This window comes from Neomonachus schauinslandi, chromosome 15, assembly GCF_002201575.2.
Source record: "Neomonachus schauinslandi chromosome 15, ASM220157v2, whole genome shotgun sequence".
NCBI lineage: Eukaryota > Metazoa > Chordata > Mammalia > Carnivora > Phocidae > Neomonachus > Neomonachus schauinslandi.
Window position 1 is genome coordinate 47,540,633 of NC_058417.1, and position 17,013 is coordinate 47,557,645.

A 17,013-nucleotide genomic window follows, 5' to 3' on the forward strand; every position below is an offset into this window, starting at 1 on the left:
CGAGAACTAACTGGATAGTCTTTGGAGAGTTTTACCCTGGGTCCTATCTCATCCAAATTTGCCACTATTATATGTAAATATGCCCTTTGGGAAGAAATAACTTGGCTTTTTAGGTGTTTTTTTTTTTTTTTTTAACCTGGTGACATTACCTAGAAGGAGTCAAGTAACAGAGCAAACACAGAAACTTGAAATGCTCGAAGACTGTAACAAAATTTAACCTATGGATTTTTTTTCTTTGCCTGATCTAACTTTTAAACTTGTTGAATTCCTGACTTATTTTTTTGTCCATACAGCATTGTTAAGGCAGTTATAAATATTACATATATTAAGTATCTCAGAGAGCCCTTGATGTGTTCTAAGTTTTGAATATTATATACTAGCTTTGTTGGTTGTTGTTGTTTCCTGTTGCTGCTATACGGCAAACATAGTGTCTTAAAACAATTCAAATTTATTATTTTACAGTTTGGGAGATTAGAAGTCCAAAATGAAACTTAGGTCCTAAGATCAAGGTTTGTCAGGACTGGTTTTTGCCAGGAGGTTTTAGGGAAGAATCTGTTCCTTGCTTTTTCTGTCTTCTGGAGGCTGTCTTCATTCCTTGGTTTGGGACCCTGAATCGCGTTGTCTTTTCTCCATTGCTTCCTCTCTCATACTGCCTTGTCTTTCCTTCGACCTTCTTGCTTCCCTTTTATAAGAACCTTGTGATTACATTTAAGCCCTATTGTATGGTAGTTCTGTTTTTAATTTTTTAAAGAACCTCCATACTGTTTTCCATGGTGGCTACACCAATTCACATTCCCACCAAAATGCACAAGGGTTCTCTTCTCTACATCCTCGCCAACACTTGTTATCTCTTGTCTTTTTGATGATGGCCATTCTAACAGGTGTGAGGTGATAGCTCATTGTGGTTTTCATTTTCATTTCCCTGATGATGAGTGATGTTGAGCACTGTTTCACGTACCTGTTGGCCATCAGTTTGATGTAGTCTCACTTGTTTCTTTTTGTTTTTGTTGCTTATGCTGTTGGTGTCATATTCATGAAGTCATTGCTAAAACCAATGTCAAGGAGCTTTTATCCTGTTTTCTTCTAGGAGTTTTATAGATTCAGGCCTAACATTTAAGTCTTTAATCCATTTTGAGTTAATTTTTGTGAGTGGGGAGAGATAGAGGCCCAGTTTTATTCTTTTGCATGTGACTATCCATTTTTCCCAGCACCATATATTGAAGAGTCTTGGCTTTCTTGTCAAATATTAGTTGACTGTATATGCATGAATTTGTTTCTGGGCTTTCAGTTAGTTCTATTGGTGTGTTTTTGTTTTTTTAAATTGCAGTACCATACTGTTTTGATTCCTGTAGTGGGGTTTCTGAGGAGCATCCTGCAATACTGGGGAAACTGAATGTCTACCTTGGACTCTCCTTTTTCCACTGGAAAAACCAGGTGCTCTGTGGTGTAGTGTAATGCTGGCCTGGGTTGGGTGGCTGGCGATGCAGAGTAGAACCTCTCCTCTTACCTTTCTGATGTGACCCATCTCAGTCTCTGTGGTCCATGGGGGTGCTTCATTTATATCCTTGGGTCTGGGATTTTCACAACGGTGTCAAGTCTATGGATAGTTGCTGGTTGGTCTTCTGGTGAGAGGCACTGAAGTTGGAAATGATTTATGTCACCATCTTGATGATGTCACTCCACATGGGCTCTTTGATATAGTGTATTTGAAGTAAAGACTTCTGTGTTTCAGAGATGAGCAGAAGTTTGATCTAGGGCTATTATCAGAGCCCGAAAACATAAAGTAGACTATACCTTATCAACACATGTGTAGCGGGCTGATTGGTGGCCCCCAAAAAGATATGTCCATATCCTAATCTTCAGAACTTGTGAATGTTCTTATTTAAAAAGAGGATCTCTGCAGATGTAACTGAGTTAAAGATCTTGAGATGAGGAGATTGTCTAGGTGGGTCCTAAAGCCAGTCATGAGCATCTTTATAAGAGAGACACTGTGGAGAAGGGACATAGAGGAGAAGGTGATGTGAAGATGCATCAGAGAGAGATATATTCACAAGCCAAGGATGCCAGCAGTCTCCAGAAGTTGTAAGTGTCAGGAAATGGATTCTCCCCTAGAGCTTCCAGAGGAAGTGCAGTGCTGCTGACTCCTTGATTAGAGACTTTTGGCTTCCATAACTAAGAGAGAATAAATTCCTATTGTTTTAGACTACTCAGTGTGTGGTAATTTGTTACAGCAGCCACAGGAAACTGATACACCAAGCTACTTTCATATATAGCTCCATGGACTTCATTACTGAATTACCTCTATCTGCCCACATCATGTCCATAATGCTGATAATCTCAACAATCACCTTTTCATTCTGTGCAACAAGAACTTTTTATCTCTTGTTCATATATGAACTATTCCTCCACTTGAGATTTTTGGATGTCATTCAGTTTGCCTTTCAGAGTTTGCCTTTTTAAGACTTAACTACTTCTCTTCCTTTCATATCTAGATTCACTCTCTTCTGCCACCTATCAAAGGTCATTTGATAAACTAAAGGAACAAATCATGGCACCAGTCCAACTAGATAATTACAAAAACATTCCTTCCTTGACACTGAAAAATCTATATATGTTAAGTACAATTACCATGCAAAGTATACTCTCTTAATTAATTATAGATATCAGTTTTGCCCCTATTAGTTTTTACTTCCTCTTTAAAATTTTCCATTAGAGGGACGCCTGGGTGGCTTCGTCGGTTGAGTGTCTGCCTTCAGCTCAGGTCATGATCCCAGGGTCCTGGATTGAGTCCTGCATCAGGCTCCCTGCTCCACAGGAGGCCTGCTTCTCCCTCTGCCTGCCGCTCTCCTGCTTGCGCTCTCAATCTGTCTCCCTCTTTCTCTGACAAATAAATAAATAAAATCTTTAAAAAAATAAAATGAAATAAAATTTTCCATTAGAAATATATATCTAGGGGTGCCTGGGTGGCTCAGTTGGTTGAGCATCTGACCTCAGCTCAGGTCATGATCCCAGGATCCTGGGATTGAGCCCCATATTGGGCTCGCACTTTGCGGGGAGTCCACTTGTCTCTTTCCCTCTGCCCCTCCCCCTACTCGTGCACTCTCTCTATCTCAAATAAATAAATAAAATCTTTAAAGAAGAGAGAAATATATACCTAGTTGGGAAAATACATGCAAAAACTCATAAACTGTAAAGAGCTATGCAAGCATATCATCATCATCATTATCATCATCATTGTCATCATCAGTTTAGGATTATCTGAGTCTTCTCTCTCTAGTTCAAAAACACCTATAAGGCACATGCTGTAGGAACCAGCAGATTCCTGGTGATGGAGCCATTCTAGTCATGTATAAGCATTGTAAGGCATTGAATTCTCTAAGAAGTTGGGTGGTAATTGCTTTATTTTGGGTTATTCCCCATTACCAGTATTCTAAACCTTGTTTGAAAATCATACACCCAGAAACCAAAGGATACCTAAGGCTTCTTTCACTCCATGGAATTTGATAAAGAACCATACTTTCTGGCCTAGTGGTTCTCAATCAGGCATGATTTTGCCCCTCCGGGGCATATTCAGCATGTTTATGGACATTTGGGGGTTGTCAGAATTGGGGGTGGGACATTATCACTGGGATCTAGTGAGCAGAGGCCAGGGATGCTGCTAAACATAGCACAATGCACCCAACAGGTCCCCACAATAAGGAATTATCTGACCAGAAATGTCAGTAGTGCTGAGGTTGAGGAATTTGTTATGTTCCATGGTTTTGCTCTGGTTCTATCTAGATGATATAATATAAATTTATGAAACAAATGTTGAATTATTCTATACATGTAGTATGCTCCAGGTATATAATATAAATATGAGGAAGACACGGTTGTGTCCCCACATCCTCCATTCCCCTAGCTTCAAAGAGATTTCATTATCCTAGGAAAGATAAATGTATAAATTAACAACTGTAATGGTACATATAAAATGCTGTGACTGTAACCAAACAGGGCAGATGACAGCTGGATTTCTAAACCGGCCACAGGGTACATTCACCTCCCAGGTGACACTAGAAGGGACAAGGTGAAAGTGGAAGGGACAAGGTGAAAGTGGAGCAGGAGTTGGATGGGGGCCTGGAGACCTTGCACCTGAAGCTGCCTGCCACAGCTCAACGAACCCCGCTATGCCACATTGCCCAACATTGTGAAAGCCAAGAAGATTGAGGACATCAAACCGGGAGACCTGAGTGTGGACCTGACCTCCAAGCTCTCTGTGGTTAGTGTGGAGGACCGGCCCCTGCATACAGCTGGCGTCAAGGTGGAGACCACGGAGGACTTGGTGGCCAAGCTGAGGGAAATTGGGTAGATTTGAGCCTCTTCCTTGAAACCCAGCAATAAAACTATGACCCTTCCTGGAAAAAAAAAAAAAAGCTATAGTAGCAGTATATAAAAAGTGCTAATAGGGCAAAAGAAGTACCTAGCAATTCTATCCAAAGAGTTGGCATTTGAACCCCCTAAAGAATGAATAGTAATCTGCCAGTCAAAACAACAAAAAGGGGGAAGGGTTCCAGTTTATATTATGGCCAAGTAAGCTCCTATCAGACTAATCCTCCCACAAATAGAAGCTCTGCACAAAATATAAAATACAACTACCTGATGGCCCTGGAGAATGAATCAACACAAAGAGATAGTTAGAAGAAGGAAAGGTGAGTTTCCCATTTTTATAGTATTTATTCTTCCACATTTGGTGCCATATGGGACAATTAGAATTTGTGAGCACTGTGATCTTAGTGCTTGAAGAACCAGATGAAAGAATGGGGCAACCACTGGCAAAGTAATATGGAGAGATACCCAAGAAATAAGTGAAGAAGCGGGATGGGAAGCCCAAATTCTTTGTATAATTTTGGTCCGTATTTCTGACTGATCCCTGAAACATGCGTGGTTGGAGAGAACTCTAAGCAGCCCAGGTAATACTAAAAGAGCTGAGTTTATATATGAACTTTTGTCACCTACAGAGGAGACAGAATTTATAGGCTTTTTTTTTTTTTTGTAGATAAGCTACATTTATTGGTTTAGAAATATGTCTACAATATATTAAAAAATATAGTTGCAAAACCATAATGACATCAAGAATTTATAGTTTGAATTCAGCCAAGTTAACTGCCTGCTAAAAACAAACAATTGAAATTAATTGTATTAATACTATTAATACCATTAATACTATTCAGAGGAAAATAACAGAATCCACTCTCTCTACAATGTCTCATTCATAAAGATACAAGCCAAAATTACTCGACATAAGAAGAAATAGGTAACATAACCTATGTATTCTCAAGAAAATAATCAGTGGAAACCACCTCAGGATGAATTAGATGCTAGGTTTAGCAGATAAAAAATTTAAAGTAGCTATTATAGTTGTGCTCCAGGACATTAAGAAAAATTGGTAGTAACGAGTGAGAAATTGGGAAATCTCAACAGAAGAACAGTGAAAAATACAACGTTTGAAATTTAAAATGTGGGCTGAATATAACAACAGAGTGGAGAAAAAGAAGATTCAATGAACATGAAGATAAATCAATAGAAATCAGCCAATCTGAGGACAAAGAGAAAAATGTACTAAAAAAATGAGCTGCAGGACCTTGTAGGATAATCACAATGTATAAATTATATTTGAGTCACAGAAGTAGAGGGAATAGAATAATAGAAGCAAAATATTTTATTTTATTTTTATTTTTTAAAGATTTTATTTCTTTGACAGAGAGAGACACAGTGAGAGAGGGAACACAAGCAGGAGGAGTGGGAGAGGGAGAAGCAGGCTCCCCACGGAGCAGGGAGCCCGATGCGGGGCTCGATCCCAGGACCCTGGGATCATGACCTGAGCTGAAGGCAGATGCTTAACGACTGAGCCACCCAGGTGCCCCAGAAGCAAAATATTTTAATAAATAATAGCCAAAATCTTCCAGTCTTATGAAAGACATAATTATATGGATTCAAGAAGCTAAACAAAGCCCACACAGGGTAAATGCAAAACAGAACAAAACAAAACAAACAACACTTGTTCCTATCTGTCTTTTGATTACAGCCATAAGAGAGGTTGTATAATGATACCTCATTGTGGTTTTGAATTGCAGTTTTTGGTGATCACTAATGCTATTGAGTGACCTTTCATGGGTTTATGGCCAACTGTATATCTTCTTTGGAGAAACGTCTATTCAGATTCTTCACCTATCTTTAAATTGTGTTCTTTATTTTTTTTCACTCTTGATTTGTAAGTGTTATTTATGTATTCTTGATATAAGTCTCTTTTCAGATACATGACTGGCAAGTATTTTCTCCTCTTCTGTGGATTTTCTTTTCACTTTTGATGATATCCCTAGGAGCACAAGAGGTTTTTAAATTTGCTGAAGCTGTTGATCTATATTTTATTTTCTTGTTTATGCTTCTGGTGTTATATCTAAGAAGGCTTTGCTTAGCTCAAAGTCACCCAAATTTACTCCTGTTTTCTTCTAAGAGCTTTATATTTTTAGCTCTTACATTTAGGTCTGTGGTTTATCTTGAGTTACTTTTTGTGTATTGTGTAAAGAAGGAATCCAACTTTATTCTTTTGGATAAATGGATATCCGGTTGTCCCAGCACCATTTGTTGTACAGACTGTTCTTTCTCCATTGAATTGTCTTGGCACCCTTGCCAAAAGTTCTCTGAGCATCGATGTAAGGGTTTATTTCTGGAATCTTTATTCCATTGATTTATATGTCTTTTCTTATGCCAGTAGCATGCTGTTTTGATTAACCTAGCTTTGTAATAAGTTTTGAAATCAGGAAATGTGAGTTCTCCACCTTTGTTCTTCTTTTTCAAAATTGTTTTGCCAATTCTGTGTACCTTGTATTTCCATATGAATTTCAGGGTCCACTTGTCAATTTCTGCAAAATCCCATCCAGGATTTTAACAGTGATTGTGTTAAATCTATAGAACAATTGAGGAGTATTGTCATTTTCCCAATATTGAGAAGCATACCACTTTCCATTTTACTGCACGTTTCTTTCTGACTCTTGAAGTATCAAATGTTTAGTTGTTCACAGTGTTTACCATTTTTTTAATAAGAATTTAGCAGAGACCCCTAGTCCTAGCAGTCATGTGAAGAAGAGGCCAAAGAAGTTCCTTCATTTATCATGTGTAGTGAAAGATATTATTTTTAATGACTTTTAAGTCAATTGTATCTTCATGTTTTTGACTCACTCTAATCACCTTGAGTGCCAATCAGCAGCCATGAATGTAGATGATATAGCTGCTCGAAAGTCTTGTTTTCCAGCCCAGCTGGAAAGGGAATGGAGACTCTTCTAGTTGGTTTTCAGACTTGTTTGAAGTTTTTTTGTTTTGTTCTGTTTTTCTTGGAGTTTCCAGTGGAGATGCCACGCTGGCAGCAAATGAAGTATCCTGTAATGTGAAGCCTTATAAATATATGTTGGATCACTGCCATCATTATCAAAAGTGCTGGTACAGAAATGTGCAAAGGGAAGATTTTCAAATTAAGGTTGGCCTGCACATATAAATGTTAGCTTGTAAAGCTCAAGAAATACTAAATTGTAGTCTGTTAGTCTCCTACATTTTATTGCCTTTTTGGAATAATCATGCACTTCAGAACATCCTTTAATCTGAGCTGGCTTGTGGTTGTATAAGAATGCAGCTTCTTTTTTCTTTATGCTTTATATCTCAGACGAGGAAAATTTACTGCATTTTATAAATAAATTAGAACTAAAAAGCAAATTTTATTCCCACCTTTTTATCTTCATGGAGGCCCTGCTTTAAGGCATTTGAGTGATGCAGTTATACTCGGCCCCACAGCTAGTTCCACTGGAAAAAATAATCTTCAAAGTCTTTTTTTTTTTTTTTTTGCTTCTTACAGGACATACTTCGGAATCATGGTAAAAGGAATACTGTTCTTAGTGAGAAGCAGACCTTTCTCTTTTTCAAATGCTGAACGTTTTCACGTCTACTTCATTACTTTAGTAGATATTAAAATGTATCCCTCATTAAAATGAATATCATCTCTTTATTTAAATTAAGACAGATATTTTATTTATATTAAGAGAGAAACTTCCTAAATATTAATGGCGCTCAATGTGTTTGTCATGTCGATTTACACTGAGTGAGGCCTTTTTTGATATTTAGCTTTACTACTAGCAAGTGTGGTGGGACTGGAAGCCAGTTGGAAGATTTCCTCATTTCCCCATGCTTAGTATTTAATATACATCAATGTTTTCTATTTGTAAATCATGATAGAAATTACCAATTAAATGCAATGTGCATTACTACACAAGGTTTTAACAATATCTTAAATATGGTCTGTAACATATACCTGATTATAGGTAAAGTTTATGACTTTGATTTGTGTGGCTATAAGTTAGTTTTAAAGTAAGTGACTAAACTTGGTAGGTAAGAATGAAATGATACAGAGAAAATATTTGCGCTATTAAATTGAAAGTGTTTACATTAACTAAATGGCTCATGTGAATATTTGGGCAAAAAATGTAAAACAGCTGACTTATAGCATTCATAGAACAGAGTGGATATTTCAGCCACTGGTCATATGATTTATAAAATGTGTTAGCAAAATTTTCTTTTGGCTAAGTAATGGTACATAATTTTTAAATTATATGATAAATAAATTTTTTAAGTTTTCAGATAGTGTTCAGTGTACTTTCTTTTGTGTTTATGGACAGACTGACCAAGCAAAGTAAACCTTTGAAAAATTGTAATCCTGATATGAAAAAGTCTTTTCAAGTGCTTTTAGAAGGCCCTAAAAAATGAAAGAGTAACATAGGATGAATTAGTCACTGTCGTCCCTGGGTAGCATGGAAGTAGTTCTTGTGCTGCCTAACCCTTATCCCCTACAAGGGGACATTATTCACCAACCACAGTAGCCTTTTCCTCTGAGCCTGGTCTCAGAATCCTCTTAACACAGCATTCTTGGCCGCCCCATTCAGTCATTTGGGTCTGTCACACCAGAGAAAATACCCATTAAACATTTGTGACAAAATGTTTATGGCAAATATCCATCACATTTGCCAACCTAGGTCTAGGACATGGTACCCAGTATACCTTATATGACTTTATGTTGTTCTCATTTGTTGCTTTAGTATTCAAATATTTGAATATTTATTTTTTAATAAATATTTCAATATGTAAGCAAATATTCAATATTTGTATTAGGGAAACCCTGGTCAAGCCTTCCTGCTTCTTGGGCAGAGTAATAGAAGAAGAATGAAAATGCACCAGACCAAATTGAAATTCCCTATTGCCATCAGAGTGCTCAGTCCTTTGTGTGGTGATGTCTCTTGAATCAGTCTTCAGTGTAACATCCGGTTATTAATCACCGTTGTCTACTAGCTAATATTAACATTATGTGGCAAAGAAACGAAACATTAAGGCCTTAGAATTTGGCAACCAGTTAACATTAAAGACATTTTATTTTAACGACATGGAAGAAAAATGAGCAGCAAGATATTCAGGTTCCTGTTGAAGAGTCAACTAAAGTAAACCACTTAAAGAAAAGCTTTTTAAAAAAGTTCCAGGATCCTGTACCATATTGCTGTAAAAGGCAGCGGGCAGGAACTACATCTGGCATGCGGCATGACTAGAATGGCTTCGCTCTCATGGAGGGCCTCACACACCTTGTGGCAGAGTGTGAAACCCTTAGCTCATTAAAATGGTGGCTCCACCTGTGAAACACACATGTAGAAAGGGTTTCAGTGGAAAAGCTGCTTTTTTTTTAGCACAGGGAGGTATTGATTTGGTCATTTTCAAGTAGAAGAATGTGTGGTGGGTATGAAGAGGTTGACCCAAGTGGTATATAATGAAAAATAAAGGGAAGGTGGATATGGCATATGTTCATACTATGGAGTATGCAGAGAGCTACTTACTTGCAGATTCTATCCAAACAGGGGGGAAACTCTAAATATGCATTGCCACATTTCTTTACCGAGGGACAGGAGAATCCTGCTGAAAAGGAAACTAGGTGACACTTGCTCTTATCAGTATTTTGGCATTCAAGCTTTGAGAAAGTTTTCAATGTTTTTGGAGAAAGTTTGGTATTATGATACTTTATATCACATCTATGTTCTTATTAGAAAGCCTAAAAATTATTGAGTGTCTTAGAGGGGGTTTAAACTCAGATCTGAGTAATTCCAAAAAACTCAAAATTACTTTTTGCCACCTCTTTAAAGACAGTAGCATCATTGTTTGGGAAATGTCTCCCTCCAACTTCCCATCATGATGTTTCTCTAAAATTTGACTCATGTGAGTTAAATCACCTATCTCCCAGCATTCTTTGGCACTATAGTTAATGAGATAATGTTTTCTATGTGTGGAAACTTTTGCATTTAAGGAAGATGAGCCAAGTTAATCTTACTTATGATGTCTCAGTCTGTTCGGTGTGCTGTAACAAAATACCGCCGACTGGGTAGTTTATAAGCAACAGAAATTTATTTCTCACAGTTCTGGAGGCTGGGAAGTCCAGCATCAAGGCATCAGCATGGTTGTGTTCTGATGAAGACCCTCTTCTTGGTTCATAGCAGGTGCCTTCTCACTGTGTCCTCACCTGGTGGAAGGGACATGGGATCTCTCTGGAACCTCTTTTAGAAGAGCGCTAGTCTCACTTCCACACATTCAGACCATAGAATATGGCGTCTGGAAAATCAGGAAAGCAGCAGAGCGTAGTAGCCAACAGCATGAGCTCTAGGATCAGCCTGCCGGGACTGGGCCTGGCTGCATCTGCTACTAAATGTAATTGCCTTGGAAATACTCTCTAAGCTCCAGTTGCCTGCTCTGTAAAACTAGGGGCGTAATAATACTCTTATAAAAGTTTGCTATGAGAGTAAAGGAGAGAAGATATATAAAAATATTTTGCACACTGCCCAGCGTGTAGTCAGAACTCAGTATGAGTCATTGTTAACTTTCATGCACTTATAACCTAAAGCCTGTATTTTTTCCTTCTCTCAATATGTAAAGATTTCTCTTGTTCTGTTGAACCCTTTTGACCATATAACTTGAGTTCAAGATATAAATGAGATGGGTATCGGTAGGCCAGTCTAATAGAAGGCAATGGAACAGTCTCAAACCATCAGTTTGCTCTGTTGCATCTGTCACCCTGCTAGACATGCATATTAGAGATACTTCTAATGGTATGTTGTTTTTTTTGTTTTGTTTTAATTGAGATATAATTTGCATGCTATAAAATTCATCCTTTTTTAAAGCACACCTTTTAGCAGACTTTAGTATATTCACAAGGATGTGCAGCCATCCCCACGATCTAATTCCATAACATTTTCATCACCAGAAAGGACACTCTATATGCATTAGCAATCACTCCCCATCCCCCCTGACCCCCCCACCCCAGCCCCTGGCTACCACTAATCTATTTCCCGTCTCTAAGCATTTATTTATTCTGGGTATTTCACATAAATGGACTCATACAGTATGTTGCCCCTTATATCTGGCTTCTTTCCCTTAGCATGGGGTGTTTGAGGCTCTCCGTGGGGGAGCATGTGTCAGAACTTCAGTGTTTTTTAAGGCTGAATAATATTCCATTGTACAACTATACTGTTCTCTTGTTTATCCATTCATCAGCTGATGGAGATAAATGGGTTTAAATGGTTTTGTTTTTAGGGAAATCGTTGAAAGTAGTTTGAAAGAAATCTTTGAAAGTAGTCATCAAAACACTAACACTGTCTCTTTTTCTGCAGGCAAAGTATTTTATTGTCAGCTTTTTACAGGGAAGTTTTATGGAATTTGGATCAAAAAATTGAAATCTGAATGTTACTTTAGAGAGGGTTAAATCTTGCTCTTTCATTCAAGCCCCATTCTTTAATTTTACATTTCAACTGTGAAGCTTCTGTGGACTTTTCCAGGGAAAAAGAGGAACAGCTGACGCGTGTGACTGAAGTTCAGAGGCTGCAGGCCCAGCAGGCAGACGCTGCTCTGGAAGAGTTTAAGCGGCAGGTGGAACTGAACTCAGAGAAAGTGTATGCCGAAATGAAAGAGCAGGTGAGGAGGCCGCTAGATCATCTGTTTGCAAAGTCACTCTCTCAGTAAGAAGGTACATTCTGATCTTTATATGACAGAAACATATTTACTCTTCACAAAGGTTGTATCAAAATTAGCCATACAATTGGGTCAGAGATTCAGAATGAAAAAGGGATATTAGCCCTGGCAGGGGAGGATACCCACCTTCCCTGGAGCCTGGAAAGAAGAGGTGGCCCCGAGCCGTGGAGAGGGAGGGCGGCCCTGGTGGAGAGGGCTTAGCCGGCCCCCTGAGTGCCCTGCTCCCCGCAGAATATGTGAAGGGAGGAGGCCGCAGTCTGCAGTTCTGGCAGGCCTGCTCTGTGCTCCCCTGGGCCACCAAGTGGGCGCTGATCAGCAACTCCTCAGTGGTAGTGCATGGAGGGAGAAGGGTGGCCATCCAGCAGGAACGGGGCAGACAAGGAGATGGGTCCTCCTGCCTCCTTCAGGATTCCTTGATTCACCTTAAAGCAATGCCAGCCAGCCTAGTCATTTTAAAGTCGTAGCTACAAATGTAGGAATGGCAAGAGTGGGTCTGGCTTTAGGAGTGTGGATCAGCCTATCAGTAAATTTCCGTGAGCCATTTCCATAGAGCAAGGGCTCAGGTTACCCATGTCTGTGCCTGTGCATGTTCCGTAAATAGTGTTTTATTGATCAGTTACAGCAAATTATTTGCAACTGGCGTTTCAGGAGGACAGGGACCGTCTCTGGTTCTTGTACAAGTCAAGGAGTATGCTTTTTAGTTTTGAGATAAAATAAAAAATTTGGAAAGAAGAAAGGGAACAAATATCTAGGTGCCCATCATGAAGACTCAACAATTGTCAGCACTCTTTATTTAAACATTACAGATGAAGCTTTAGTTTACTTTGTTATTCATATCTAATCACACTACTTTCTCCTCTCCACTGGGGAGAAAACCACTGTCATTAATTTAGTGTGTGTTATTTCAGTCTCTTTTATATGTTTGTATGTATATATAATGTTCATGTATCTTATATGCATATGTTCTATATGTATATAGATATTACATGCATATATAATTTTTGTGCATCTATTTTTAAAAAGTTAGGTGAGTACTACAGATTTATGTATGCCTTATTTGCTCTTTTATATTTAATTTTTTTTTTCAACTGGCTGCTGGAGTTTATTTTCCACTTGGTGCAAGGCTGCTCTTTTATATTTAATTTTATATATCTGTGCCCTATCCATGTTGATTTAGTGCAGTCCTTTTAACACTGAATATATTTTATCATATGAATATACCACATTTCATTTATCAGCTTCCCTATTCAAGGGTATTTGGTTTATTTTCGAGTTTTCTTGATTCTAAAAAATGTTGCAGTCTTGTCTGCGATCTCATTTTCAGCCAGAGTTATCTTCCTCAGGAGCCCCAAGCACACACCAGGTGGTAGAAACATCCCTGTGGAAGGTTTTATGACGGAGCCCTGTACGGTTTCTAGTTTGGAGCCATGCTTTCTTGTTGTTATTTTCTTGATTCAGATTTCCACTCCTATTGAATTGGAATCCGAGTTTTGAGAGTGGGGTTCTGAGATCCCATTCTTCCGTTTTCCCACCCACTGACTAGGGCAAAAGCTGGATTCCTGTGGAGTGTTTGTGCCAGAAGGTGGAGACCAGCCCCTGCTGCATGGGTGTGCATCTTCCAGCTCCCTGCTAGCATTAGGGCCCAGGCCCTAGGATGTGTATTTAGTCCAAATATGCAATGGAGCTGCATACAAAACTCTCTAATCCCCTTAACACTTAAGGAATACAGAAAATATTGAAGGAGGGGTCCCTGGCAAAAAATGAAAGGATAGAGTCAAGAAGGCTAAAAATGAGGCATTTGAAAGTGGACAGTACAACTTCTGAGGGAAGCTGAGACCATGACAGCTACCTTTGGCTCAATGAATGCACCACTTGGGGCTGATGACGTAATATTAGCAGGTCATAGTATTCATGGGTAAAAAAGGAGAATAACACAAACAAACAACATGGAACTTGTGAGAACATTCTGTAGAGCAAGAAAAAGACATTTGTATTCAGCAGTCAAAGAATAAAAGCATACTTCTGAAGATAATATAGGGTAGAATTTAGGGAAAAAAATCAGAAAAGTATTATCTTTATAAGAAGACATGATCTATATGAAAGAGGTCACACATCTTAAGTAAAATTAATGCAGTGAAACCTGGATACATTCTGGAAAAAGAATTGAACCTCAAAAATAAAAATGAAAATCCCACAAGTTTCTAGGCAGGATGAAGCTGGCAAAGAAATTAGAAAAATAATGGAGTAATGTTTCAGAATTTTGAAGGAGGAAGGTTGTGACCCACTTTTATACAAAACCAAAGAGTTTTTCACTTGCAAAATCAATAGAAAAACATATTCTTAGTAAGAGCTCATCTAATGTATACCGCTTGTTTCTTTTCTGGAAAAAAATTCTATGAACACATCAACGAATCCAGAGATGAAACAAAAGATATCCCACACATCCTTAAACCATCATATTTAAGGATGAATAGGAAACAATGGAATCCAATGAAGTAGAAACAAATTTAACAATTCTTATAAATCCAGTTATGAGAAAGAATGCTAATGTTTATTGATTTTTGGAAAAAAAGTATATAAAGTAGAAAATATAACAATTTAAATCTAAATCTCTTGAGTACATTAACAAAGATCAGGATGGAGATGTGGGTAGTGAGTGGGTGAGAGGAGCATAAAGTATGCTAAACTCTTGGCCATGGAATGTAGAAACATAGGCATTAAGAAAATTAACAAGAGGTTACATTCCCATAAAGATCTTGAGATGATAAGGCAAAACTTGAGATTAGATAACTGCCAAAGGAACAGAAGCAGAAACAGAACAAAATTTCCAAAATAAGACAGAGTATATAACTATAATAATAAATATTAATAGGTTAATTCTTTTAGTAAAAAAAGATATTGATTAGTTGACTAAAATCCATGCATGTGCTATTTATAAAAGACATGACTAATTTACACAAAAATTATATTAGAAAATGATGAAAATATATCACTTGTATTCAGGAAAAAAGAATGTAATACCATCAAATAAATCAGCATCAATACAAGTTAATAAACTGGACAAATTGATATATTTTTCATGCTAAAGGCAAGAATACTTAAATATGAAAAGAATGTTAGGAATATATGGAGAAATTAACATAAATAGTCCTGGGGTGCTTTAATATTTTTCTCCATCTTTGATGGATCAGAGGGCAAAAACCAAACAAATAGGAGGTCTAAATAACAGCTTATAAAACACTTATATTTCTACTTTCTACCCTTCACATATGACACATTACATTCCTACTCCCTTGAAACAGTTATAAAACTCAGTAGACCATAAAGAAAAACTCTGTTTCTAAAACTTGACAAGACAGAGAGCACATATTTTTTACCACAATGCAATAAAACCAGAAATTAAATTTCAGTTAAAATTGCTACATTCCACTTCACCAAAATTAAAAACTTTTGCTCTTTGAAAGACACCATTAAAAAACAACAAAAGGAGAGGGGCAGAGCAAGATGGCGGAGGAGTAGGAGACCTGGATTTCGTCTGGTCTCAGGAATTCAGCTGGATAGGGATCAAACCATTCTGAACACCTACAAACTCAACAGGAGATCGAAGAAAGGAATAGCAACAACTCTCTGAACAGAAAAGCGACCACTTTCTGGAAGGTCGGACGTGTGGAGAAGTGAATCCGAGGCGATATTCAGGAGGATAGACGGCGGGGGAGGGGGCCTCCATTGGCCGCTTCTGGCAAGTGATAGAGCCGTGGAGCACAAAATCGGAACTTTTAGAAGTCAGCTCCGCTGAGGGACGTCGCTCGAGTGGCTAAGCGGGGGGTGGAACCCTCGTGGGATAGTGTGGTCTCAGGACCCTCGGGGTCACAGAAAGACCGAGGGTGCCTGAGTGTGGCAGAACTCCCAGGTATCGGAGCGGGGAAGCCGGCTGCAGAGATAGAGCTGAGGCATGGGCTCTCAGCTCGGGGTTGCCATAAACCATGATCCATGGCACAGTCGGGCCACTGCTCCTCCAGCAGGGACCCAACAAGTGGCAGATCCGGGGAGACTCCCCTTCCTCCCCTGGGAGGAGTGCCGTGGGAGTGCACTGCAGGAATCTGCTGGGTTTGGAGACTCCACACGGGGTCGTGTGCCAGAGATAGAAATGCTCAGTCACAGGCTGGGTGAGCACGGAGTGCAGCCGGAGACTGGGGAGACGGGAGTGACTGCTTTTCTCTGGGGGCTCACTGGGGAGTGGGGCCCTGAGTTATAGGCTCCTCCGGGGCAGAGATTGGGAGGCCGCCATTTTCACTCCCATCCTCCAGGGCTGTACGGAAAGCTTGCAGGGAACAAAAGCTCCCGAGAGCAAACCCGAGCAGATTACTTAGCCCGGACTGGCAAGGGTGGGACATTTCTGCCTCCGGCAAAGACATTTGGGAACCACGGCAACAGGCCCCTCCCCCAGAAGATCAGCCAGCCAAGACCAAGTTTACCGATCAATGAGAACGGCAGAACTCCAGCGCTAGGGGAGTAATGCACATAAAATCCATGGCTTTTTTACCATGATTCTTTAGTCTTTCAAAGTTAATTTTTTTTTAAATTTTTCTTTTTCCCTTTTTCAACCAACATCTTATCAATCCCTTTTTTAAAAAACGTTTTTATTTTTCATTTTTAGAGTCATATTCTGTCCCTTCATAGTAGTTACCCTTATTTTTGGCAGATATATATATAACTTGTTCTCTCTTTAAAATTTTGAGATACAGTTTCTTCTAACAGATCAAAATATACCCTAAATCTCTAGTGTATGGCTTTGTTCTACTCTCCTGCCTGATCATATTCTCTCCCTTTTTTTTCTTTTTGTTTAATCCTCTTCTTTCTTTTTTCAAACAACTTCTTATCAATTCCTTTTATAAAATTTTTTATCATTTTCATCTTTACAGTCATATTCCA

At 38.7% G+C, this 17,013-nt stretch overlaps 1 protein-coding gene across 1 annotated transcript in view; it reads left to right on the top strand.

Annotated features, from left to right (window-relative positions):
• The window catches only part of CEP112 (centrosomal protein 112), a 409,030-nt gene that overhangs the window by 153,851 nt on the left and 238,166 nt on the right, over positions 1 to 17,013 (top strand). The window contains exon 17 of the mRNA XM_044921845.1: positions 11,889 to 12,024. Within this exon, the coding sequence (XP_044777780.1) occupies positions 11,889 to 12,024 (136 nt within the window). The remainder of the gene's footprint in view (positions 1 to 11,888; positions 12,025 to 17,013) is intronic.